The sequence below is a fragment of the Fringilla coelebs genome, assembly GCF_963513975.1.
Source record: "Fringilla coelebs genome assembly, chromosome: 4".
Taxonomy (NCBI): domain Eukaryota; kingdom Metazoa; phylum Chordata; class Aves; order Passeriformes; family Fringillidae; genus Fringilla; species Fringilla coelebs.
In genome coordinates, this window is record NC_140032.1 from 27,012,130 (window position 1) to 27,037,702 (window position 25,573).

The 25,573-nt window shown below is 40.0% G+C and overlaps 2 protein-coding genes across 4 annotated transcripts in view; one reads left to right on the top strand and one right to left on the bottom strand.

The window, feature by feature from the left end:
- Positions 1 to 4,200, bottom strand: part of SCFD2 (sec1 family domain containing 2) — a gene marked incomplete at its 5' end in the record, with an annotated part of 187,813 nt that extends 183,613 nt beyond the window's left edge. Inside the window, one exon of the mRNA XM_084203850.1 lies at positions 3,465 to 4,200. Coding sequence (XP_084059976.1) covers positions 3,465 to 4,200 — 736 coding nt within the window. The remainder of the gene's footprint in view (positions 1 to 3,464) is intronic.
- A 2,861-nt stretch (positions 4,201 to 7,061) lies between these two features.
- Positions 7,062 to 25,573, top strand: part of FIP1L1 (factor interacting with PAPOLA and CPSF1) — a 37,617-nt gene continuing 19,105 nt past the window's right edge. The window contains exons 1-9 of one of the 3 annotated variants that reach the window (XM_084205276.1): positions 7,062 to 7,586; positions 8,283 to 8,322; positions 10,673 to 10,730; positions 13,384 to 13,487; positions 15,749 to 15,810; positions 16,012 to 16,119; positions 17,284 to 17,414; positions 17,692 to 17,760; positions 20,001 to 20,110. In XM_084205276.1, coding sequence (XP_084061402.1) covers positions 7,505 to 7,586; positions 8,283 to 8,322; positions 10,673 to 10,730; positions 13,384 to 13,487; positions 15,749 to 15,810; positions 16,012 to 16,119; positions 17,284 to 17,414; positions 17,692 to 17,760; positions 20,001 to 20,110 — 764 coding nt within the window. In that variant the 5' untranslated portion in view covers positions 7,062 to 7,504. The remainder of the gene's footprint in view (positions 7,587 to 8,282; positions 8,323 to 10,672; positions 10,731 to 13,383; positions 13,488 to 15,748; positions 15,811 to 16,011; positions 16,120 to 17,283; positions 17,415 to 17,691; positions 17,761 to 20,000; positions 20,111 to 25,573) is intronic. The other 2 variants (XM_084205274.1, XM_084205275.1) reach the window with 2 other exon arrangements.

The window sequence follows — 25,573 nt, forward strand, 5'->3', positions numbered from 1 at the left end:
GATTATTAAGTGCTCTTGGATAGCAGAAGCAGAAGACTGTCTCCAGCAATTCTGCAGCAGCCAGGTATCCAGGCTGTACGCCATGGTTTTCCATGGTTTATCCACTTGTCTGTATTGCAAAATGTTGAAAAGAGAAACAAGGATGAAAAAGGAAAATAAAAGTGAAGCCAAACTCTGTGCTGGCAACGCCTTTATCCACAGAACGCAAAGAAGGCACAAGTGTCCAACACAGGGTGGTACTGCAGTGTGGACATCTGACCACTCAGCTGGTTTATTACCAATTTGTTTCACCAAAAACTGCAACAATTACAGAATAACAGCAATTCTCTTTCTAACATTCCCAGTCAGTTAGAACAGTGAAATATAGACGGAATGACCTGGGCTGTCTTGGTGACTCCTTAAGCCATCTTGTTCTCCAAAATCCCTACATTGCCCTTACTAGATCAGTCATAAGGCAAACTGTAACAGTTGCAAAGCTGCACAGGAAAAACAACAATAATCTTCTGAACCTCCACCCCACCTATCAGAAGCAACATCTGTCACTCCAGACACGCTGCATGTGAGCAACATTTAGTTAGACAAGACATTTGGTTAAACCAGAAACACCTCAAATGCAAATAAACCCACATGAATTATTGACACCCCTCCTTTCTTCCTGGCATAGGGGGAAGACAGAATACTCAAGCTGCTTCCATGAAAGCCTCTGTCTCATTCCCACAACTGTTACCTCTTGGAGGTTTCCACTAGTCCACCAGTGCTACTGGCCTTTGCCATGCCTCATCAAATCAATCACAAAACATCTAGTGGAGGTTTTAAAAGTGACTGCCATCCCAATCAACTGCATAAATTAACCAAGGCCTGAAAAGATTGGTAAACTTCACAAGACTAGGACAAGAAATCACAGGGAGTCACTTTCAAACTGCACTGACTTCAGAAGGGTGCACAGGACTGGTTTTGATCTTCTCTATTCACCACTTCTGAGGACAGTCAACAGACTGCTCAGCAGCTTCTCATGAGCAACAGTGTTCAAGGCACAGGTGATGGTTTTAAATGCTGCCAAAGTGCAGACAGACTGAGCATTCATGTGACAACAAGTTATCTGACCACTGCAAAATAGGAGCTTTCATACCAGGCTAACATCTAGCTTTCAGGACACAAGAACCCTTATATATCATGCTGTTCTAATTTCACTTTTTCTTTACATTATAACTTACAAACTGAAATAGATGACATTTGATACAAGTTGTAGCTGACACAATTTGCAAAGTCAACCAATCAGTTCTTTAACAGCAGCCAGAAACTCACTATCCACTCCTGCTTTCCCTGTGTATTCTTTACTGTACAGTTTTTAGCAAACCAATGAAACAAATCTTATTGTGTGGCACTAAATTCAGGTTCATATACAGCTTTACCTCTGAAATACACCGGATTTTTCTTCCATCAGTTTGCATTGTATTTGATAGCACGAGTATCATGTCCAAACCATAGGAATAATTCAATGACATTACCAATGAATTCTGAGCCATTTGTTGGTAACAAAAGAATGGTTGTGTGCAGGGATTTTAATTTCATTTATGGATACTGAGAATAGAATCTTTAAAAAACAAATCCTGAAACTGCTCATTCTTATTCTGTGAGCTTTGATATTTCCTTCCAATGTTGCTCAGTGCAGCCCTGATGTTATCTCCAAAAAACCTTCTTCTACTGAAGTACAAGATTACACTTCCCTTCCCAGGTTTAAGCTGGTACCAAATATCTCTCTTCATACCTCCTCAAGAGTTTCCTTGTTAGGCAGCTCCCTGTCATCCCACACCCAGCTCTATTTCTTGTTTTTATTTCTTCTCACTGAGTGCATAAATAAATCCTTTCCCCATTCCCACCCCAAACCAACATTCTTCTCATAATTTCATTTTAAGGTTTCTTATCAAAGTCCACTTTCCTGCAGTCTTCTAATCAATCTTTCCAACCTTGGCACAGCATTAACTGCCTGGATTCATAGCTGCTCTTTAGCACCTTGTTGATAGCTATGAACCCTACAGCTATTAGGATACACAATAGTGAAACTATGAAAGGAAAAAAAATATGGAGGAAAATTCAGAAAAAGACAAGCTGCAGGGTACAACACTGTGCCAAGTACTTGCTACATGACACGTGGTGGCAAAAAATTATCACCTGAACTATTGACTACAAACAGAACCAGGCCCCACCCTGTGCATGCCAGCAGGAAGTATGAACGACTGGGATGGAAAATGCAGTTATTCCTATATCAATACACATACCTACAGAAACACTGTCAGGCATATAGATATGGCTAAGGGTCACACAGAGATGTGTATCTGCCTATACAGACATAAAGATAAGAGTGTCAAATAGATTCACTGGATACTTCACAGCAATCCATAAGGCTTAGTCTGAAACATGCAGATCATTTCCTTCACACCTCAAGGTGGTACACAGGCACAGTTAAGGTTTCTAGCTTGCAGCAAAATGGAAGTGCTAGAAACAAGATTTTGGATTTCCAGCAGAGACTTCTGCCTTACTCTTCATTTCTATGATCCACTGGGATACAAGGGTGTGCAAGCAGTTTGCATTGAATCCTGACCATGGGATTAAACATGCTCCTAGTGCTGCCAGATGAAGAACTGTTTGCATACCTGGTGGCTTAATACAATTACTCTTCAAACCACTAACCCGTGGAATGGAACTGCACACTGCTTATTCTGTAAGATCATGTTAAACACAAACCAAGAAGAACAGGAGAGTAACCAGCTCAGTTATGTCAACTTTTCTCCTAATTTCAGTTTACTGGGCGATTAAGAATGACTTTGGGGTCACTGACCTCCAGGGACCACCACTTAACCAAACCCTTTTAACTATTTCTGCATGAAAGGATGCACTTGGCACTAGAGGTATTGTCACAGTGTCTGGGGTCATGGAAGCAGCCTGTAAGATACTTTTCCAAACAACTGGATAATGTGAGTAATGGATGATCTGGATGCTAGAGAGCAGTGGCTTTTAATCCAGGAAGCATGAAACTGACACTGGGACAAAAGATTATCATATACATATCCCACATCGTAATGGCTGTTTTGGAACAGAAAAGAGGACATTTGGTATCACCAGGAGAATACTGGAACACCAAGTTTTCCTTCTGGAGCAGGATGATGTGGAACTTACAGGAACTACTGCTCTGAACCCAGCCAAGCTTCTCCAAGCTTCAGAAGAAGCCCAGAGTTTTACCATCACTGCCTGATAACCTAGTATTCTAGCAGACCAGATCTCAAGAGCAATCCCACCAAAGACCCCGAAATGGAGCTATATAGCTGTGGGAGGACACAGTACAAAGTGGAATATGGATTTCTGGTAACACCAGCTCACCAGGGTTCCCACTATCTGACACCCTTCCAGTGGGGTGGGTATGGGCCCTGTAGAATGACAGCCCATACCAGCTGAGGATTTCTTACCAGCGAGGTCCAACGTCCTGTCCACAAAGATGACAGAGGCCTTGCTGGTGGCTGTCCTCCTCCTGTTTCTGGCTGAGGCATAGCTTGCCAGCTCAGCGGCGACCACCCTGCTAAGGGCCCCCACAGCGAAGCTCTCCTCCCGCAGGCCCAGGGCAGTGAAGAGAGAGTCGAGCTCACCCACCAGGGCTCGCACCGCCGCCCGCAGCTCGGCGGGCAGCGCACCCAGCCCGACCTCTGCGGGGCCGGGGCCGCCGGGGCCGGGCAGCGGCGGGAGGAGCGCTGCCAGGGCGGGCAGCAGGCAGAGCTCCGCCGAGACGGGCGCCAGGAGCGGCGGGCCCCGCAGCACCACCTCGGCGCAGCCGCCCTCGACCATCCACCGCCGCAAGGTCTCCTCCAGCTCGGCCGCCCCGCCGCCTTCCGCCTCGTCGCCGCACACCAGCACGCAGTGCCGCACGGCGCCCCGCTCCAGCACGCCGCGCACCGCGGCCGCCGCGCCGCCCCTCAGCGTCCCGCTCACCACGAACACGACGCGGGCCGCCCCCGCCGGCACCGCCGCCTCGGCGGACAGCGCGCTGACAGCCAGCGCCCCGGCCGCCAGCAGCTCGCCCGCCCCGCCGGCCCAGTGCAGCGCCTCGGCGGAGGGCGCGTCCATGAGGACGGCGGCGCGGTGCGCCCGGGCCAGCGCGGGCTCCCAGGCTCGGCGGCTCAGCTGCCGCAGCACCTCCGGCACCGCCATGGCGGTGACAGCCACAACACGCCGCACGTGCCGGGCGCGCCGCCGGCGCCGCGCGATGGCGTGGCGGGCGCGGGTTGGCTGCGCGCGCGCGGGGCGGGACGCTGGCGGTGCCCGGCGGGCGCTGCGGCTGTCGGGGCTGCCCGGCCGTGAGAGCCCCGCCTGCGGCGGGCGGCACTCGGCATGCCCAGCGCCCCAGAGGCGAGACTTGCATCACCGCTCCCTGCCCTACTATTGTGTATTTCTTGTGTTGGTGTTAACAAATGCTTCGGTGAATGAGCTGGCAACACGGAGTACTCTTGCTCAGTAAATGCGACTTTCCTCTGTACAGTTAGAGACGTATGACAAAATATTTCAATTTCACTTTCCTCTTTAAAAGCCCTTGATCTCGAAATCAGTTTCAAAGCTAACGAGAAAAAGCGCCATAACAAACACCCACAGTTTCTTCTCCCCAGAGAATGGATGGCCTACTTGCAAATCTGTGTTCCACGCAGCATTCACTTGGGCAGCATCCTTGGTGTGCAGACAAAAAAGACACCTTTTCTGACATAGCAGGATTATCAGCATTAATAAAGGGACAAAATACTTAATTAGTTCACTCTCCAGCTTAACTGCTGTTCTTAGGTCTCTTACAGATACAAATGGTTTCAGAACACTGAAAAACATGAGTAACACCGAATTCACTGTATTTCCAGTAATTAAATCAGATCCTTCCCTTTCAGTGTTCTCCACTGACATTGCTACTCAGATGCATTCCTCCCTTTCTTTGTACTGTTCTAGCACCAATCTGTTATTTTAACCTTAGGGCATATAGCTCCATGATGCTAGAAAAATATGTAAGTTAACACCCTTCTTGACTCTTTTGATTCAAAAAATGAACACTAAGAAAGGATGGGGGATAATTAAAACTGGGCCCTATAGTTTATAAACAAGTAGAATTATCCTTCTCTCAGGCTGAATTACCTCAGAGATTATGTATCTCTGAGTTTTTGCTTTATGGTTGAATGCCAAAGACAAAATCTAGATAAATTATGGCTTGCCCAACAATTTAAAAGGGGTTCTTTACCTTTAAAACCATTTTTAAAAAAAGGGGGTGGGGGGAAGTGCTGACCTCTTTTAAAAGGTTGAGAGGTATTTTTCAGATATTATTGTCGCAACATCAGATACTTTTTTAAGAAAGCTAATGGTTTTTTACTTTATTAATACTGTATAGATTACAACTAGTTTTGCATATGCCAGTGTTGAAAAAAACCAAAAATTACTTGCTAGAAGGCAAAATGAAGTTAATCAGTTCAAAGCACAATGGTTAAATTACGGAAATTATCTAAGTAGTTTTTACAGCTTATTTTACCCCTTGTGCAAGGTGACAACTACTGTGTCAGAAGAAGAACTGTACTACTAAAGGGTTCCCATAAACTTGGTATCTTTTTGTGGGTTTCTGGGGTAACATGTGAGTGAAGATGGTGATGCACCTTGCAATGATGCATTCTGTCTTCAGCCTTTCAGCTACTCAAAGCCTTAGAAGAAACAGTTTTTACAGGCCACAGCTGTTCAAAGTGGGTTTTTCCATCACCACCAGCTCTCTGTGATTTGTCTTTAAAAGTTTGTACAACGAAAACTGCTTGGATGATCTGCATCAAAGCATTTTAAGATATTTTTTGTTCTTAGCCTACTCTTGTTGCAGTTTTCTTGAACATGTTTTCCTTCCTTCCTTCCTTCCTTCCTTCCTTCCTTCCTTCCTTCCTTCCTTCCTTCCTTCCTTCCTTCCTTCCTTCCTTCCTTCCTCCCTCCCTCCCTCCCTCCCCAAAGGAAACTATTTGAATTCAGCTGTGTCATTTAATGCCAGCCAGAATTGTGTTAAATGGCAAAGTAAACAAAACAGGAATGAAAATTCAGACACATGTCTATGAAGAGGTACTACATATACACATTTGTCTTATAAGAAACAAGTTACTCAATGGTGAAATACCATTTGCTGACTCCACAACTACTTGCATCAAAAATGAAATAGCAAGATGAAAACCTACCCAATTACACCACATAATTCATTACCTGTACACAATACTCAGACATTTAATTTTAGGTGAAAAAAAATTTTGAGTGGGTAGGTTGTTCACATGAACTCCAGTGAAATATCATGCCGTATATGAAACTTCCAAACAAAGTTCTCTATGTAGGCAATTCAAATAAGCTCCCCTCACTGAGAGTTGTGTTTATGTTACAGTCAAGTCCTCCAGTCTTGATTTTTCCCAAACTGACCTGCTGTGAAAAAGCAGGTCCCTGTTTTAGTTTTCACATACATCCTGAAACACCACAAGCTCCATTTGTACACACAACTGGTTGAAACTTATTTGGACAGTTGTTGGTACTTAACCTTTCTAATGCATCTTGCAGTTGGCTAGCATTCACAAATGTAAAGTGAGCAAATCACCAGGAAAAATGGCTCACTACTCCCCACCGCTTTTAAAATAGAATTAATAAAATTCATAGAAACAGCTCAAACATAGGAACACGTTGGAACACTCACAGCACACTACAAATGTTAAATCCTTACTGTACCTAAAAACAAAGTCAGGAAATTTGTGGAGGAAAAAAAAAATCTATGAAGAGTTGTTAAACCTAAAATACTACGTCCAGCTGGGATAGTCCCTGAGCCGAGGGACAGTACTAGCAGAGGCAGCGGCGTGTTTACCCCGTGGTTACACTCCCTCAGCAGCTGCCATCAGCCGCCAGTAGATGCACGGCACTGGAGTGTACGCGTGTTTAGCCAAGTCCTGCTTCTGGAGACAGGCAAGGATGTTCTCGAGGAGATCGCCATGCTGCCGGTGATCCCTGCTGAGGGGACGGACGGGCGTCCAGGGACGCCGAAGAACACAAGGACCGCCGAGAGCAAACGGCAGCGAGAGGAAGGGAAGGCGGCTCTCACAGCGCACCTCGGGAGAGCGGCGAAAGCACAGCCGCGGTGAGTGGTCGCGCACCGCCGGTGCCCGGCCAGTTCGGCGGGGAGGGCAGTCCCGGGGCCGGGCCGGCCGGGCCGCCCCCCGCAGCCCGTGCCCGGGGCGCCGCGGGGCCGGGCCGGGCCCGCTTCCTGTGCGTGTCACTCACGCGGGGGGGAGGGGAAGCGCCGGGCGGCGGCGGCGGCGGCGGATCCTCCGCAAGAGGCCGCGTTGGGCGTTCGCAGCAGCCCGCCCGTGCACCTCTTGGCCGCGGCCCGAGGCGCCGGGGGAGCTCGGGGGCGGCGCGGCGGGGCGGCCGGCGGAGGGAGGCGCTGCCGGGGCCGGGCCCGCGCGTCCCGCGGGAGGCGGCCATGTCTACCGGCGAGGCGGAGCGGCTGTCGGCGGACGCCGATGGGGCCGCCGGGGACGAGGAGGAGGAGTGGCTCTATGGCGGTACGGACCTTCCCCGACCCCCGTGCCCAGCCCGCCTCCCCAGCGGGCCGGCCCGGCGCCGCCGCGGCGGGGGGGCCGTGCGGGGGTGCGCAGGCCGCGGCGTGAGCCGCCTCGCGGGCCGCTGAACGAGGTCCCCCGGTCCCGCCGCCCCCGTGGGTGCTCAGCCCCCTCTCTCTTCCCGGCCAGCCCCCCCGGTGGCGACGGCTCCCTGCCCCTTCCCTTCCCGGGTCTCCGCTGCCGGTGCCGCGGGCCCTCAGCCCGGGCCGCGCAGGCCGAGGCGTGCTGGGCCTCAGCAGCGAGAGCCCCGCGTGGTGTCCCTGCCCCACAGGCACCCCTGGGGCCACCGAGCTCTCCCTGGTGCTCTCCTGCCCGACTTCCCGGCGGTGAAATACTGAAAGAGGCTTAACCTTTTATTTATTAACTTTTTATACAACTTTAGGGACTATCTTTACGTTCAGATATTAATGAAACACACAAACTATACCTTGCCCATGTGGTGGACCTGTCAGTGCAGAGCACTGTAATTGCTTAGGGGTCTGCTCGACTGATTTCACAACTGAAATGTTAAGAATGTGTCTCAATAATCAATATGTCTCTGAAGACTTGCCTAATATTCTACGTCCCAAGATAATCTGTCAGAGTTGATACCCTAGGAATTTTATTCTTAAATATTGTGTTTCTTTTCTCTTATGGTAGATGAAAATGAAGCAGAGAGACCAGAGGAAGAAAAATCTAGGTGAGTATCCTGACAACTGGAAGCTCTGTAGCGTGGCTGCGTAAAACCTTTGTTCACTACATTCTTCTTCCCAGCTCCTACCAACTTTCAAAGGTGGTAGGACCTGAACCCACTCTGGTGTCTTTGAAAGCGTTCTTAAGATATTATGTTTGGACTTTGCTTTTCTTTGAAGTGGCTGTACCTGTGAAATTGGGTCACTTAAGTATGAAAGTTAGTTTAGCTGTATGGACGGCAGTGACCACTCACAAAATGTCAACAGGTCTTTTATTTTTGTAATCATTGTGCTTTGTGATCTTAATGATAGATCAGGACTTGTTTGAGATAATTTAGCAACGGAAAAACATCCTGTCTCCCAAAGAGTTCGCAGTGTAGTTGCAAAAACAGGAGTACAAGGAAGCAATGGAAGATTACCAGGTAGTTTGATGTACAGATCACATCTGCTTAGGCTTTGCAGGGTTAGCATGGTTGGGGTTTTTTTTAGCCAGTAAGACAGGATTTCAAAGAAACTTAAGAGAAACTTAGGAAAGCTTTGGAAATACTTGAGGGGAACCTGCTTGAGTTACAAAGAGCTGTATGAGGGCACAAAGATGCTCCTTTGAAAATCTAACAAAGTTAATGGAGATTAGTAATGAAGACTGACTGGAAAAGGGAATCAGTCACTTGTGCTAAATGAAGAAAATTCTCATAATTGGTAAAATACGGAAATTATTGATGGTCAAGGTATATTAAACAAATAAAGGGAAAATCAGTTTGTGAAAACATACATTGTTATTTTCTACAGATGTTACCATTTTTTCAGTGAGAACTCTTGCATTTGGTTAGCCTTGGTGGACTGCTTGTTCGTAAGCTTGCTCAGTTGCTCTTTTGAACTCATGTCAACTTTGACGAGCACAGAATGACAAAGCAGTAATTACCTCCTCCACGTGACTATATATGATATCATTGTGAAGCAGCTAGAGGTGTGATTATTTGATTCCCATTATTTCTGTAGTATAAGAAACAGAGTTGTTTTTTTTTTCATTTTTTCTATGTTACTTAACAGGTTTTTAGGCCTCTCTTGCATTTGTCTTGAATCCTTTCTCTTCCAGGACAAAGAATTATAGTTATTCATTTGCTCTTTATTTAGAAGCTATTCCATATCAGTTGATTCCTTATGTTCACTTACCTTTTCCTGACCTGGCATGTTTGTTGTTACTTAGGAAAATTACTTGCATGGAGGCCAAAATGAGCTTTAGAAACGATGTACTCCAGTTTTTGGTCAATAGTGTCTAGCTTGGCATTTGGCTGTCGCAATGCATAGTTTTGGACAAAAAGCATAACAAATACTAACTCATCTTAAGAGTTGTGTTTGGAACTGTGGGAGTATGGGGACAGTTCGGCTGTTAAAAGTTTTGGTCTCTAACTTCTCAGATTTGGCGTTGTTTAATATACAGAAATTGTGATGTGTTATTCAGGTTCTGTACCTGATGAAGTGAAATGATGAAGCTTGAATCCTGAGGCAATAGCTGGGCTGTATTGTCTGCAACACTCATGGGGTGTGTTGCCAACAGAGGATGGGGTTAGATTCATTCCCTTCAACAAAAATTGGCAATTGCATACTCTGTTTCAGAAATACCTTTTCAGTGAAAGAATATTGTTTCTAGATGGCTCCCTGCTTAGTCTGCTATTTGTGGTGCAGCATCCTAACACCTAATGGGACTGTGGAAAGTAAAATATTACTGTGTAGGAAACAGCCCTAGGTAGGCTCAGTGAGACAGCTCATTTGCCTGGATGTCACAGTACTCATCCTTTCAGATGGACCAGTAGTTATAAAATTTTTATGGTTCTCAGTCTACTGTTAAATATAATTGAATAGTCATTGCATTGTAACTATTCCATATGGTAGAAGAAAATTTCACAATGCTGATGTGGGAATTCCATTTCAATGAAACATTACCTGTGGGTGTTTAAATGCTTTTTTTTCCATGATGTCTTTGAAAAGTGTCAGTCTGCAGGGAAAAAAAAGACCTAAACACCTTATTCTCCCTTCATGTGTTACAAAGTATTTCAGTTTGATTTCAAGGGAAGATCAAGTGTAATGCCTCATTGCTTCCAACTATTCTACAAACATCCAGTTAGTATGATTCATGATAGCTAAATATTGCTAATAAAAAGTTATATTCATCTCAGTTTTTTTTTTTTTTATTAAGTCAGCTTTGTGTTTTAGTTAATGCCAAAGAGAACTGGAGCTTTGGCTTTTCATCTGGAATGATGAAGCAAAGCTTTTTTTCATCATTAGCTGATACTTGTGAGATAACATGTGCATAAATAAATACCTAGTTTCACCTTTTCCTGTTTGTTTTTGTTTAAGTGTTCCACCCCCACCTGGAAGTGAAGAGGAAGCTGCAGAAAATGGCGTTGTGAAAACGGTAGTTTTAAACGTGTTTTTGAAATAGTGTTTTAAAATGTTTTGACTTAATGACTTACTGGGAATCCATAACTTGACTAGGACTTAGATTTAAATGAATTAATGCCTAAGTGTTCACAGATTTAAATGAATTAATGCCTAAGTGTTCACCTTTTTTTTTCTAAAATGTGTTTGTGAGCTGCAGAAATTGTAGAAATTACTAAATTAGGAAATCAAATTTCCAGCTAAGTCTATTTTTAAATCTATTAAGTCTATTTTTAATTTACAGAAATTAAATAGTACTCCCAGGTTTTTTGGGGGGGACAGAAAGACAGTGCTTGAAGACACCTCTCTTTTCTCAGAGACATCCTTTTCAAAATGATGATTTGTTTTTTTCTCAGTGATGAGAAAATAAAGTCCTCTGATGGTTTTTCTTATTTTGGATATGTAGACAAGCAGGATTTGCAAAACTATGTGAAAGTGTGAACCAGGAGATGAATTACACATGCCTTTCAGAGGCAATGTAACACTTGTTTGGTAGTAGTCTTCAACGTTTAGTATGTCTGATAACATCAGTGTTAGTATGATGAAGAAAAGGACCAAGAAATTACATTTACAGTTGCTGTGTTTGTTAAAGGGTTCAGGTTACCCTGAATGGGAGAAATTAGGGTGTGAGAAGTTCTATGAGAAAATTGTAGTTTTACTTCAGTGGGACTTTTTGACTTATATACTGCAAGAAAAAACTTTAAATGATGTAGAAACCATTATTGGAATATTTGTGCAAGTTTCAAGGGCTGGACTCTTAGTGGAGTACTTTTTTTAAAGTGACTCTAACGCTTCATTTATGAAAGGCATTACAGTGTATTTAAAATTGGGGGAAAAGTTATTAAAACTTTAAAACCTATTTCAGTTGTTTAAAACTGAAAAGCTACTTAAAGTGCATCAAAGGTATTTGTATTTCTGGAAATCCTTATAGGCTTCGTTTTCTTCTACTTGCATATTTTAAAAACATTTTTATCTATATATAGCCTGTCATTGTTAGGTTATCATTAGAACATCTCCACAAAATTGAGAACTTAAGGGTAAATGGTGTCCATGAATGTTCAGCAGCAGCTTAGAAAAATGGATGTTGTTTAAGTTTGTTGAATAGGAACAGGTGAATATTTCTGTGTGGAGGGAACTAAAAAATCATTGATTATAAGTGAAGTGGGTTTTGGTTGAAAAGGTACATTGTCCAGACAAAATTTTATTTCCTGTTTGATGCCTTTGTAGTGGCATCTGTGTAGGTTGCGTGATGAGTGATGAATTTGCACTTCTCAGCCATGTGGAATTGAAAGACTGTCTTCAGCTATCATTTACAGAATATCCATACTGATCTAGACTTGCCCCATCTTCCCTACCCCAAGAATAGACTTCATCATTATGAAATTATTAATGTTGTGTAGTAAGGATGAACTGCACACCAACATCTTACCTTCTAAGAAACTGTTGATTTTTGTTGATTTTTTTATGTACATGGCAACTTAATAAATGGTAGAGTAGACAAGGGCTGAAACCCAGCTGTGCATGGATAACTGCAGGCTGCTAGGGCAGAATCAGCTTGGCTTTGATGAGTTCAGCCTCTTGCTGAAGGATTCCAGTATGTGAATAAGGATGATTTGGTTAGAAAAGTTCACTTGGATTCCACAAAGTTTTTGAAGAAGTTCCTCAGCAAAGGATTTTTAAAAACTGTGCAGTTACAGAATGAGTCCTATGTGGGTAACTGATTTTAGCTGGTTTCTAATAGATAGAAAACACAGGGTAGAAGTCAAGGTTCTATTTTCACAGTTATGGAAAGTCACCTCCAGGGAGGATTCCCCGGAATTTTATGCTTAACCTGTGCAGTTTAATGTATTTTCTCAGAAAAAGCCAAGTTGTGAAATTACAAATTTTCTCATGATACAAAGTTAATCAAGACAGTGAGATCAAGGTCTAACTGTGAAGATTGGTTAATATACGGTTATTGAATTCTGTATAGAAAAAGGAGGGTGATGTTCATTGGGAGGAAAAAACAGATCTACAAATAAAATGCTCTGAATTGATCATTACTGTGTAGTAGGGACATGTGTAGTGCTTGTCTGAAGCCTAAAAAGCTCAGTGTATCATACAGCATACAGCGTGGTCTCATATCTGATTTTTCAGTCTGTAAGCTGAAATGTCTCAAGTATTTTATGTTGCTCACTTACGTAAGGAACTAAACAGATTTCTCCAGTGTTCATCATCAGCTGGGAAAACATTTACTTGAGTTATGCTGAATATATAATTGATCATGGCAAGAAGCTAGTCTTCCATATCTTTTAGTCCTTTCCTGAATGACAGTGTAAGAATAGAACCAGTGTGTATGAGCTAGATAGAGGGAAGGTGGATATTAGATAGTGGAAACTCTTTTGTGCTTGAGAAACTGAACCTAGTATTAAAGACACTTCTCTATTTTGATCCAGATGTTTCAGATACTTGTTACCTCCTAAATTTGCTTAATTGCTTGAGTAGTTAATGCTACTCAATTCTAATGTCTAGGAAGAGGAGAATTTTCTTCTTTCAAAGATTTCTAGAATGGATGGTTTTGTCTGGATTATGTTTCCATTGTGAAGGTAAGTGACTGCTTTTTGTCTAAGCAATGACTTTTTCTTTTATAGAAGGTGGCAGAGGCTGAGGATGACAGTGATAGTGATAGTGATGATGATGAAGATGATGTTCAAGTCACCATAGGGGATATTAAGACAGGAGCTCCACAGTTTAGGTAAGTTATTTGCAAACATTAGCTGAGGAAACATTTGAGATTGTGTTTAATTATAAATGCAGTCTCTTTAATGTTTGTAATTTATTTGCCTTTTCCATATTTATGTTTTTAATATTTTTTTATCTTTTCCAAATATTTGCCATTTAATACTTGCCAAAAATGTCAGATTTTGTGCACAATTACTGTCAATTAAGAACTTTGTTAGCTTTTTAACAATGTTTTTAATGATATAGTGGCTTGAAAACAAGTGACATGAAGTCAGTGGAGTACAAGGAAGAGTTTTATATAAGTTTAAATTGTGTTTTCAGATTTTGAGAAATAATTGTATTAAGTTTGTAAAGAAGTGAGTTGTTTCTTATTAGGGAATGGCTATGTTATATAGCATTTTTGGGGTCGTCACTGTGGCAGTGACAGTTTGGTTGCAAAGGATAGAATGGCAAGAACATGAGAAGTGTTTGACCCTCATGCTATTTGTAGTGGATACAGTTCTAATTAGACCTCTGCAGTTTCAATCCCTATTGATGTTCTCAAATAAGGTTTTAATGTACTTAAGGATGAAGCTGTGAGTCTCTGGAGATTATTTTTCAAGATCATTTTTTTGGGCATTAATACTGATCTTGCTACTTTTATTGCCCCGTATTCCTTCTGGTCTTGAAAAAGGGCTTATTTTTTACTGAACATTTTCCAACATTGCTAATTTTACCCAAAATGATGAAATAATATTTTTCATTGAATGGAAATTTTCTGAGGGACATGGTTTGCTTGTTTTTCTTGGCAATGCCAATATTTTTATGCTTATTAAAACCAGAGATACTAGGGTGCCATTTCGTAAATTATGACAGGTCTGCAGGTAGGTCTGACTCATGTATATCGTGTTTTTAACTTTAGAATGCAGGTGATTTACTCCTGTTTGGAACATAGTATTTTTAAACTTTTCAGTATTTCATGTTCTAAAATAATGTGCAAATGAATGCAATAGAAAAAGTACCAGTTCTTTCAGTTCTTTATTTTTCTGCTTTCAGTAACTTGCAGTATTTTTGTGGTCTAGACAGTGGCTTCAAACTTCGTGGTACTAAAGCAAAACTAGATTTATATTCTCAGTGAATTTGCTGATGCTCTTAGCATGAATGTAGGAAGCAATAAGCAGGTGATCCTAAATCTAATTAGAGCAGAAAGTTTTATATAGAAATGCCTGTTTTCTGAAAAATCTTCTTTTCTCGGTGAATTAGAAAGAAAGTTCACAGAAGGGCAGAAATCTAAAACAAACTGAACATTGTTGTACATTTTAACTGCAGTAGAACAAGTCTGTTTTATAGGATTAAATGGTTTTTCATATAGTAGTCAACCGCAGTTTAAAAAACCTGATAGATTTGTTTCACAAAATCATGGCTAAATACAGCATGGCCGATCAGAAGGTTAAATGTTTTGTGTCAGTTTTATGCTGTTGTAGCACTTAAAACTAGCGCTGCATGGAAGTGGATACTGTAAACTATACCCTGACCTTCTAATTATATGCAAATCTCATGATGTATATGGGTCACCTGTGAGGATAAGTTACATTACACACAAATGGTAGGGAGAGCTAGCTCTTAATGTTACAAATGAACAATACTGTAATTCCTAAGGTAGTTAGATCTATTTAGTAGTTAGGTTTCCAAGTGCGTTTTTCTGAAGAAAGCTCTCAAGTATTTTAGAAAGTGAAAAATTACATACATTTCTGTTGATCACAAGGATGGATGATTACTAGAAGTACATTGAAACAGAACTTCAATAATTTTAGAGAAATGCTTGTATTTTCCACTTCTGTACAGATTAAATTGAATGATTATGAAAAGAGAAAATGATCCATCTAAACCCTTCCCTTTTTTTTTTTAAATTTATTTTGGTTTTACTCTAATCCCCAGACTGTCATCTGTATCCCTAAATGAACTGCATTTTTCCTTTCTCTCTCTTCTTCTGGTTCTGTCCATTCTTGTTTCTATCAAGGTCTTTATCCTTTCAACTCAGGAAGAGTGACTGGGACTTGCTTCACTACTGTTTATTAGTTGGAGAAGTTGCTACTGAGCATAGAAAGGTACTCTCTCTTCCTCCTAGGCTGATCTCTTTACTTTTACAGTTACCAGCTTGGAAAGCTAGAGATTCAGGATGGTGATTGAGCCTGGGTCCAATATGTTTCTGGATCTAGCTATCTCTTGTTTTGTGTTTTCTTCTGGTTTAAAAGTTTTCTTTGTCTAATTCATTTTTTTGTTAATTTCTTGAAGTTATGGAGCAGCACCTGTAAATCTCAATATTAAGGCAGGAGGACGAGCTTATGGATCTTCTGGTAAGAAAATTTACACAGTAATATTAGTAAAAAAAAAGACCAAATGGATATTGTTTTGGATTAAGGAAATAATGGTTTCTTTTAAAACTTCTTGATAAATTTTTCTGGCTTTTAATTTATTTTTTATTATTCTAAGTGCAGCAATACCGATAAAATTCCATTTGGTAGAGACAGAAGGCTCTAACTAACTTTTCTTCACAGGTGCAAAAGTTAAGGGACTGGATCTAGATGCACCAGGGAGTATTAATGGCGTGCCACTTCTGGAAGTAGATTTAGATTCTTTTGAAGACAAACCTTGGAGAAAGCCAGGTAATGTCTGGTTTATGCTCACTGATACATAGGTGTTTAGTAGGTTATTTTAATAGTGATTCCTGTTGACTGCATGTAGATGTCATCTTACCTGGATCCCTCAGAGGTACTGTGCAGCATAATTTGGACAAAGCCACTATGTTACTTGTTGCCTTCCTGCTGTGTCACAGACTGCTTGGTTGTGCCCTGTTTGTTAGTATACATTCCCATCAAATGTCAGGAGAAAGCGATAGGCCATTTTTTTAATACTTGTGCATCCTGAGCTCTCCTTGGAAATCTGAGCTCTCCTTGGAAATCTGTGTTTCTGTGGAGATTACTGCCATTGCTTTGTGCCATGGAATATGAGATAAAGCAAAAAGTGGAAAACAGTTCTGGCAGGTTTTAGCATGAAGAATGGTGAAATGTAACTGCCGGTGCTAGGTTGTGTTCAGGCATAGACATCCATGAGCTTTGAATAAGAAACTGGGACTTGCTGCAAAGACTTTCCATGAGTCTCCTCTGTATTTTCTCATTGGCTCAAGTGATTTGTCCAGACTCTTCTAATTTTGCCAGCGTTGATTTAGTTTTTTAGTATCAGTACATCTTGCTGCTGCATATAGGTTTTTTCTTGTGTTTGTATATTGCTATGGTAGTACAAATAGTATCTGCAAAACAGAAAAAAAGAGAAGCCTTTGATGATTATCTGGTGTTTGAAATGTTAGATGTATTGAATGTATTCTCTGCATTTGAGTTGCAACTGTTCTCTCTTACCCTAAAAACACTTCATGGCATCTAATGAAACTAGGAGCCAAAACAAAAACTAAGAAGTCAGATACAGAACAAGCAAAACAAAAGGGAGCAGTTCTTCGCTGAGCATAAAGCAAATCTATAGATCTTCTATTTATCTTGTTCTAAAGATATGAGGGAATTACAATATCTCATGGTATTCTCACCCTTGGTCCCCACGTCATGGTGCTAGGCAAGTTAGTGTTTCTGACTAAATTTTAATGGGTTTATAATCTTAGCAATGAATACTCTGTCTATTGATGAATTGTACATTTCAGTTGTGCTTTTTAGATCAATACCAAATCAGTTTTGATGCTCTAAGTAGAAGTGTATATATGTTTAGTGGAGGAAAGATGAACTTTGTAATGTCCTAAAAAACCTATGCTTTTCTCCTTAAAGGGGCTGATCTCTCAGATTATTTTAACTATGGCTTCAATGAAGATACCTGGAAAGCTTACTGTGAAAAACAAAAGAGAATACGAATGGGTCTTGAAATTTTGCCAGTTACCTCAACCACAAATAAAATTACGGTAAATAGTGCTTTTTTTGTATTGTACATGTTTTTTTTTCCCTGTAAAGCTGCTTGTGTGTCATAAGCTTGTTCTGCCCAGTTCAGTACATTTGTTAGAGTTTACATCTGACTCCCTTCCCTGAACCTTGAGTGTTACTGTGTTGCTTCACTAGCAGTTTGTGTGGATAGTGTGACAGACAGCTACAGCTAGATTGCATCTGTACCTTTATTGAGACTGTGGCCCATCATTTAAGAATTGTGTGGTATCTTAATGGGCAATGTGTTATTTAACTTAGGCTGAAGACAAAGCTATGGAACTAAGACCAAGTGCAGAGATTCTCGATGGCAGATACCATCTTTTAAAGGTGAATTTTAGTAAAATTTTGTTGGTTGCTCTCATTTTTCTTGGGTATTGCTTCCCATGCCAGCACAGACTGATAGAAGAACAACTGATATCGACGCAGCCATTATTTCCTACTCTCATCCTACATCAGTGACTTTCTGTGTATGTCACAAAATGTGGATTAAAAAGTGTTGGTTTGCTCATCACTCTTCTGCAAGCATGTGAGTTAGTGGCCTGGTGAACTAACAAATTTCCCAGTGAAATTAATTTTTCTTGATGTGATGGTTTATTTGTAGCTGTAGTGTGTTCGTTTGTGCAGATTAAAGGATTTGTGCAGATGTGGTGGGGAAGCTTTTGTAGATTATGGCATGTTTTTTTTTTCTGTGGCATTGTAGCTCTTACTACAATGCTTTGTAACAGTTTCTTGACAGCTCTGATATGAAAATCAATCTTCCGTATTTTTGTGTTGCCCTTCTGGGTTTAGCTAACAATTAATTGAGTTATGTATAATAATTTTTCCCTTCAGAAATGCTGGTTTTCAGAGAATAGAGAGACCTACATGACAGCATTTATCTTAAGGGTTGAACTTTTTTTTATTTTCTCAGTTTCTCATTTACGTCTTTGATACTAAACTTAAAATTATACCACAAAGGTTATTTATTTTACCTATTCTTAATAAGTAGTTATTTTTGTTCTTGAACTGTCTTGGAAGTAACTTGGAACGGCTTCTTTCTGTGTACTCCTGTCAATTGCGGATACAGAACCGCCAATTGCAGACAGGTGTTTTTTCTTTTATGTGCTATTGAGGATATTCAGTGATTTTGATTTTATTTTAGCAAGAATGGATCAGCAGGTTTCTGGGGCTTTATACCTTTCTCAGTTATCATTATAATAGTCCTGTGGGACAGTAGAAACAGTGGACAGTAGGAGTTACAATTTGCAATTGACTGTAATCTCAAACTTTTCTGAAATGTTCTGAAGGAAAAAGGATAAGTAGTCCAATCCAAAACTTCCCCTATTTCCAGCTCAGTACTGACTCTGGTGATCAAACAGTACAGGTAATAATGGTGTTGTAAGAGTTGGTCATGTTTTAAAAGGAGTTTACATGTAATTATTAATTTCATTAACTTCTTTTCCTTCTCTTCTGAAACAGTCTCATGTAATTTCGATTATATTTACTTGTAATTTATATTAATATCCTGTAACTAGCAAGAATGTCTCCTACATTTTCCAATTGCTCATTAATTTGTAGAAGTCTTTTTCAGATAAATACTTTGACCTTTTCCACTCATATTTCTGGATAGAAAATTCAATTTTCAATGAATTTTAACTATTTATGTGCATTTTTGTGGGTTGGGAAAATATGTGCCCACGTTTAGAAGTGAGGTTCTGCAGAAACATAGTGGTTCACTTGCCTACAAGCTGTGAGATCACAGGCTTATACAAGGTTATAGCCTGAGTGAGCTAGCTACATAGAGTGGTATAGCTGGTACAGTGGGAGTGACTTTAAAAATTGAATCACTATATATTTGTCTTAAAGACTAACCCATGCAGGTTTTTCTTTCACATGTTGCTGCTGATGAAGTAAAACAATACTTGATGTACTTGCACCAAAGGTTTTGCATAGCTTTAATAAAAAAAGTGTCTGGAATTTTGCAGTACTTCAGCAACAGCAGGGTGTTTCTGAAGTATTCAGTCTGAACTAATGAAAAGTCTTTTGCAGTTTGCACAACCCAGAGTATGAGATGACTTCCTGGTATGACTAAGAAATTAAGTGGTTACTAGATCTCATGATCAGTGAGGGAGATGGAGAATCCATTCAAGTTTCTTGTCTCATGGTTTCCTGGTAGTCAATAGCAGACTTGTTAGATATCTCTGTTAAGCTTATAAAAAGTTTTTTTAAATAATTGTCCTTCTTTTAAAAATCAAGATGTAATTTGGTTCATACAGGAAATTCTTCAAGAAAATTACTTTGGTCTGTTCGCATACAAATGAAATGCTTGGAAAATAAATATTTAGGCTGTGTAATCTTCTATAACAATTAATTCTCTGGCATATTGATTCTTATATATATATCAAACACAGTACTTAAGTAATACATCAATACAAAATACATAACTTTGCTAGTTGTGCAGAGGTGAGAGTTTTTGATACTCTGAATAAAATTGGACTTACTTTCTTTTGGTATTAGCTGTGTGTTTGTTGAGTGTTGGAGCTACTGCACTTGGAAGGATAAACTAATGATGAAACATTATTTTGAAGGTACAGCAAGGCAGAACTGGAAATCTGGAGAAAGAGTTGGCGGTGCAGTCAACCAAACCTGATTTCACATCTCCTCCTGCCTTATTCAAATCAGGAATTCCAACAAACAGGTCAGTTAACTGTAACTCATGACCAAAAAACTCTTTCTACTGTTACCTTTATGTCTTTGAAGTTTACAATTTTTGTAGGAAAAAAAGGAAAATATGTTTCTGTAACAGGTAAAAAGAAGGGTAGAGATATCCTTATCACATTTAGCATAATCACACATGAATACTATGCTACATTCTTGCCTCTTTGCGAAAAAGTAGAAGGAAAGGGGAGAAAAACCAGCAGCACCAAGTAACAAGACAGTTACAAAAATCCACTTGTTGATTTATGTCACTGTGTTTTCTGTGTATAATTAAACTTGCCATCATAATATTTCGGGTTTGGGTCCTTATAATAAGCTAACTTATTTTTTTAGTTAAACAAGATGGAATCTGACAGCTATGACTTTTAACAAGTGGAGGAATTCCTGGAACCTTGTCTCTTTCCTGCAAGGCAGCTTTGCTTTCTCCATATTTGAAAATTTTATTATACTTTCTTTGAAATTAGAGAAAGTATTTCCTTACTGAGCTCCTTCTCCCAGCCCTAGGCTTTAGTAAGTTCTGTCTTCTGTATCTAAGCCACTGCTGTTTGATATCTGACACTTGGCTCAGGATGAATCCATGCTTCTGCTTTACTTTAGTTATTTAGCGATCCTGTTTAGAAGTTTTGGTTCTGTGCAAATTAAAAGCCCTTATATTACATCACATTACAAACAATGGTAAGAAAGGTAGAACAGGTTGTTCATTGGACACTTTGGCTGTCAGCCATTAAAGAGGAGGAGCTATGACCCATCTTTAGCACTGCATCCATAAATACCTTGACTAATTTAAAGGCACTTGTGTTCAGTTATTCCATCCTGTAAGAATAAGTTCAACACCCAAATGTATTTTTCTTGGGGGAAGGGTTGGTGGGGGGTGGGGGGCAGGAGGAAGTCAATCATAGCCTTGCCTGCACTTTTCTTTCACTTCTAGAGTATTCCTTCTGGTAGCCTAAATTTTTCTCTGAGCTATCAGGTTATGTTGCTCTGTGTTTAGTAGATTTTAGTTCTGTTTTTCTGTTTGTCAAAGAAACAAGAAGAATTTTCCAAACTTTGTGCTAACCCTGCAGCTATTTTAAAAAATTTCTGTTCTGAATTGCTTTTAATGTATGATGTTCTTGTAACAGAGTTCTCAAACTGGCATGTATTGTTCACAGGGTAAGGATTCCAGATCTGTATCTAGCATAGGTTTTGTTACAAGATTTCAATTCCTTGTTCATCTCTGTGGTGGACAGAAAACCTCTAAACTACTTTTGGAAGTAATTAACGACCAGAATATTAAAATGTAGTCAAGTTGAAAGTTGTAGAAAAAATGCATTGTGTAGATTATTTGGTTGTGAAATTGTAAAATTTGCAGTTGTGATAACTGTGTCACTTTGTGACATTTATTTTGATGTATCACTTTGTGGCATTTCACTTTGACAATTGTATCACTTGTGCATTCCAGTGGGTAGAATAGGTTGTTTTGTATGTATTTACTGTGAATACTGTAATTGGAAGTTGTTACAATGACAACTGACATCTTCCCTTATTTAATAACTGCTTCCATGGATACACTCGCTTAAAATATATTATTCTGTGAAAAAAGGTATTTCTGCCAAGTGGTCAGAAGAGATTTTGAAAGAAAACTGTATGCTCAGAAGTCTGAGTAGCTCAATGAGTATATATATGGAGTATATGAGAATATATATTAACTGTGTGTATATTTGTACTTTAATGACTTATCCATAGTGCATCTACCATTTTCTAAGTGCCTGTTTTAACCTCTGTATAACCAGACAGTGTTTTATGGGGTTGGACTAATCTCTTTCTTTAACTAAAGAGTTTATTTTAGGTAGGCAGAAAATTTTCAGCAATGTAGCTCTTCAGTAATTTAAAATAATTGCCTTTATGCCATGTGGCAATTGCAATAGCCTTGTTGAGAAATTGCTGGAAGATTTCCAGAGAAATTAGCCCATCAGTGTAGTGGGCTATTTGTCAGCTTTATCTGTGCTTATGGCTTTTTGTAAAGAGATTTTTTATAGAAAATGGATTTCTGATCTTTCATTTCCATGAAAAATACCAGTTCAGCCTTGCAAGACTAAGTGATGGAAACTCAGGTGTTATTTTGAAAAAAAGTGGGGTTTTATACAAATGGTTTCTTTAGTAAGTCTGCTTGGTTCTTACTCATATCAGTTAGTGGTGAGCTCAGCAAAGTTGAGGCTGTTTTAGGAGGAGGAAAATAAAACATGAAATACATAAGCAAAATAAGAAAGAAGAAATATTGAAGCATATTATAATCCCATACATTTTAGGCTATACTCTAAGTCCACTGAACAAATGTGGCATCCCATAGTTAGTCTGATTCTGAAGAGTCATATGCAGTGTTCCAAAAAGCAGCTTATTCATTTTATCTGTGGTAAGGATAAGGATTTTTGAAGCTATGAACTTGGAAAAGTAACTGGGTTTGCCTTCTTTTTTTCTCCTTTTTTACCCCCCTCTTTCTCTTTGCTCTGTAGAATCTTAAGCTGAGCTTGCCAAATGAGATTGAATTATCTTCCTGAATTAATCTCCATGGAAGTGATATTCCTAGTGCAAATAGCTCATAAATAACCATTCTCTAATTAGAGTGAGATAACTCAGAGTTGCTGGAATGTTCCTTTCAAGCTACACTTTGTATGAACTCTGCTGTGGGTTCATGTGCATCCCACACGTGTGGATTGCCGTTTTATGTTTCAGAGGATCCATTGGGAATGCATCTGTATCCCAGGTGCCTTGATCACGTAGGGGACAGACCAAGCCCTTCTCTTTCTTTGCTTACAGCACTGAGACAGAAACTGAGTCTTGCCTGCTACTTATCGTGATTCTAGATAATGTCTAGGGAGTCGTGGAAGTTTCTCCTTGTGCCAGCTGTGACTTAATGTGTGTGTGACTTAACATGTGGTTGGAGGTGTTATCTGCTGCTTCGCTTGCAAATGAATCTATGCTTTCTCTTGTTCAATTTCAAGCTCTTTTAGTGAAATTCTCAATGAAATCATTATTGCAATCTTGGAAATAGAGAATTTGTCAAGTTCCAGGTACGATGGCAAAATCCATCATTATGAAAAATAATATTCTGGCAGTTGTTGGGAAGAACAGTGGACATAACACTATACAGCATTATTTAAATAATATAATCTCACTGAGATTGAGTGAACACAAGTATACGCTTCAGAATCTAAAAAAAATAAGTGAAACTGTTTATTTCAGTAAAATTGATGTTTAGGAACCAACTAATTGGTTGTCTGGGTTTGCTTCATTTGATATTGCAGTGGTGTGTTTGGGCTGCTTCCCAAGCTAGAATTAATATTATTTAAATATGGTTGGGGCATATATTGCTTTAATGCCCCATACTCTTGCATTGGTGACATTGTGTGTGTTTTCAGTGCTGATTCTAAGAGTTGCTGGCAGTGTGCCAACAGGACAAGTCTTAATTCTGCTGTGTACATCGCTCCCAAGGGGAAGCCCTGTAAATCAGTGGCGTGAGCCAGGCAGGGACTTGGTGCTGTAGAAATGTGTCATCTGTTATACACAAGGACTAAAGCTAGGTAAAATGAGTTTTCTAGAATATGGCTTAGATAATTGAGAGGATTCCAGTAATGGGGGAGAACAAGTGTATTAGAACTCTCAAACCAAATGCACTGTCAATGAAGACTGAGATGGTGAGAACATAGATATTATAAAACGGTTGTTAAAACCTATGTTCTCAATTCAGTTACTTAAAGCAAAATAATAATCCAGTGTAGCAGTGCTGGAAGGCCACTCAAGACCAATGGGGAAGTTTAGAAATGCAGATGTTGATAATTGGAACAATCTAACTTCTAGCATGGGGTATTAGAAGACCAGAGAATTTCTTAAACTTTTGTTATCATTGTGTAGTATATATTGCTGTGTAGTATACACTCTTTAATTGAAGGTATGTTCTCGGACTCTTGTACCATTGTGCTGGTTTTTTTTTTTTTTAAACTCTAAACTGTTGTGCTTAATAAGCTTACTTTAGCATCTAGGAGGAAGCTCTAAACTCAGATACTGAAAAGCTCAGAGGGCAGGTATTTGTATCATCCTCAGTATGCAGTCTGCTATGAAACTTCAGATTATCTCTCAGAGATCTGACTGTTACTTCATGCTCTAGTGTCCGCTGTGTCTTTTTCAGTTGCATTGGCGTCTAGGTATCTGAGCAAGTGGAGTCCAAGTTATCAGTCTGGCAGAACTCTGAGCCTATAATTCCAATTTACAGTTGTTCTCCCTAATATTTGTATTTGTGTGGTTAGTAGTGCACTAGATGCAAAAAAGACAAGAACTTCTGAAAGTAGAAATATTTTTTTTTCTTTCTATGGATTTGTTTCTGTGGAAATTTCAGGAAGGTTTTTTTTCAGTCTTTTACTGTTCTATATCATGCTTTTCGTAAAAATGATCAGTTTTATCTACAGTGGTTTTCCTTATAGGTGAAACCACGGGTGGAAATCTGTGTCTCTTATAGCTGAGGCACAGATTTTGTACCTTTGTTTCTCTTAACCATTAGCACTGTAGTTTTATACCTCATTTTCTAACAAAGTTGACCTAGGTGAATCCTACTTTTTAACCTCTTTTAGAAATCAACAGTGGCCTGCCGGGCAGTTAGGACCGTAGAATGTTAAGATGTTGGAATGGACCTTAAGGATCATTTACCCCAACCTCCCCTGCCATGTGCAGGGACATCTCCCACTAGACCAGGTTGCTCAAGGCCTTAGTCCAACCTAGTTTTTATAACTCTTATGCAGATAGATTTTGTTATATCTGCATAAGAGTTATACATTTTCTATAAACCTTGGTGTCTGGCATTTTAGGGCTGCAAACAGGAAAGGTCACTATACTAGATTATTCCTCTCTTCAAAATAGTGATTCCTGTGTCACAAACATCAGGCTTTAATTTTAGGCGACATTCAGATACTTGTTACATTTTCTGATCTGGTACTTGGAGTGCTTCTTTTGTGTCAGTATATTCCCCTAGGGTTAATTTACCGAAGATTTTGAGAGATTGGTTATACTTTGAATTTTAGTGCTTATGTTTTATGCTAATGTTTTTTTTACTGCCTTACCTTTGTTTGATCTTCCGTGGAATCCTTCATTATAGTTTTGTACAATTTAGAAATTACTTCTAATTAATAATTTATAGCTGGTTTACATTAGATTTTTGCAGAAGTTCTACTTAATATATTCTTTTTTTACTGAAGTTTTGTTATCTTTTTGTTTGTTTGGGGGTTTTTTGGTAACAGAAGAGCAGAAGTACTATATTTTATGAAGGGGAAGGAGATTTCTGTAGAGTCAGCTTTTGTCTTTGCTTATCAAAGAAGTCTTTTTTGCTGCATTGTTTAGTTCTGTACTCTTGCATAGTTCAGCAAGTGCATCGCCTTTAATGTTCTTCAGAAATAGTCTTTTGTGTTTTCTACAG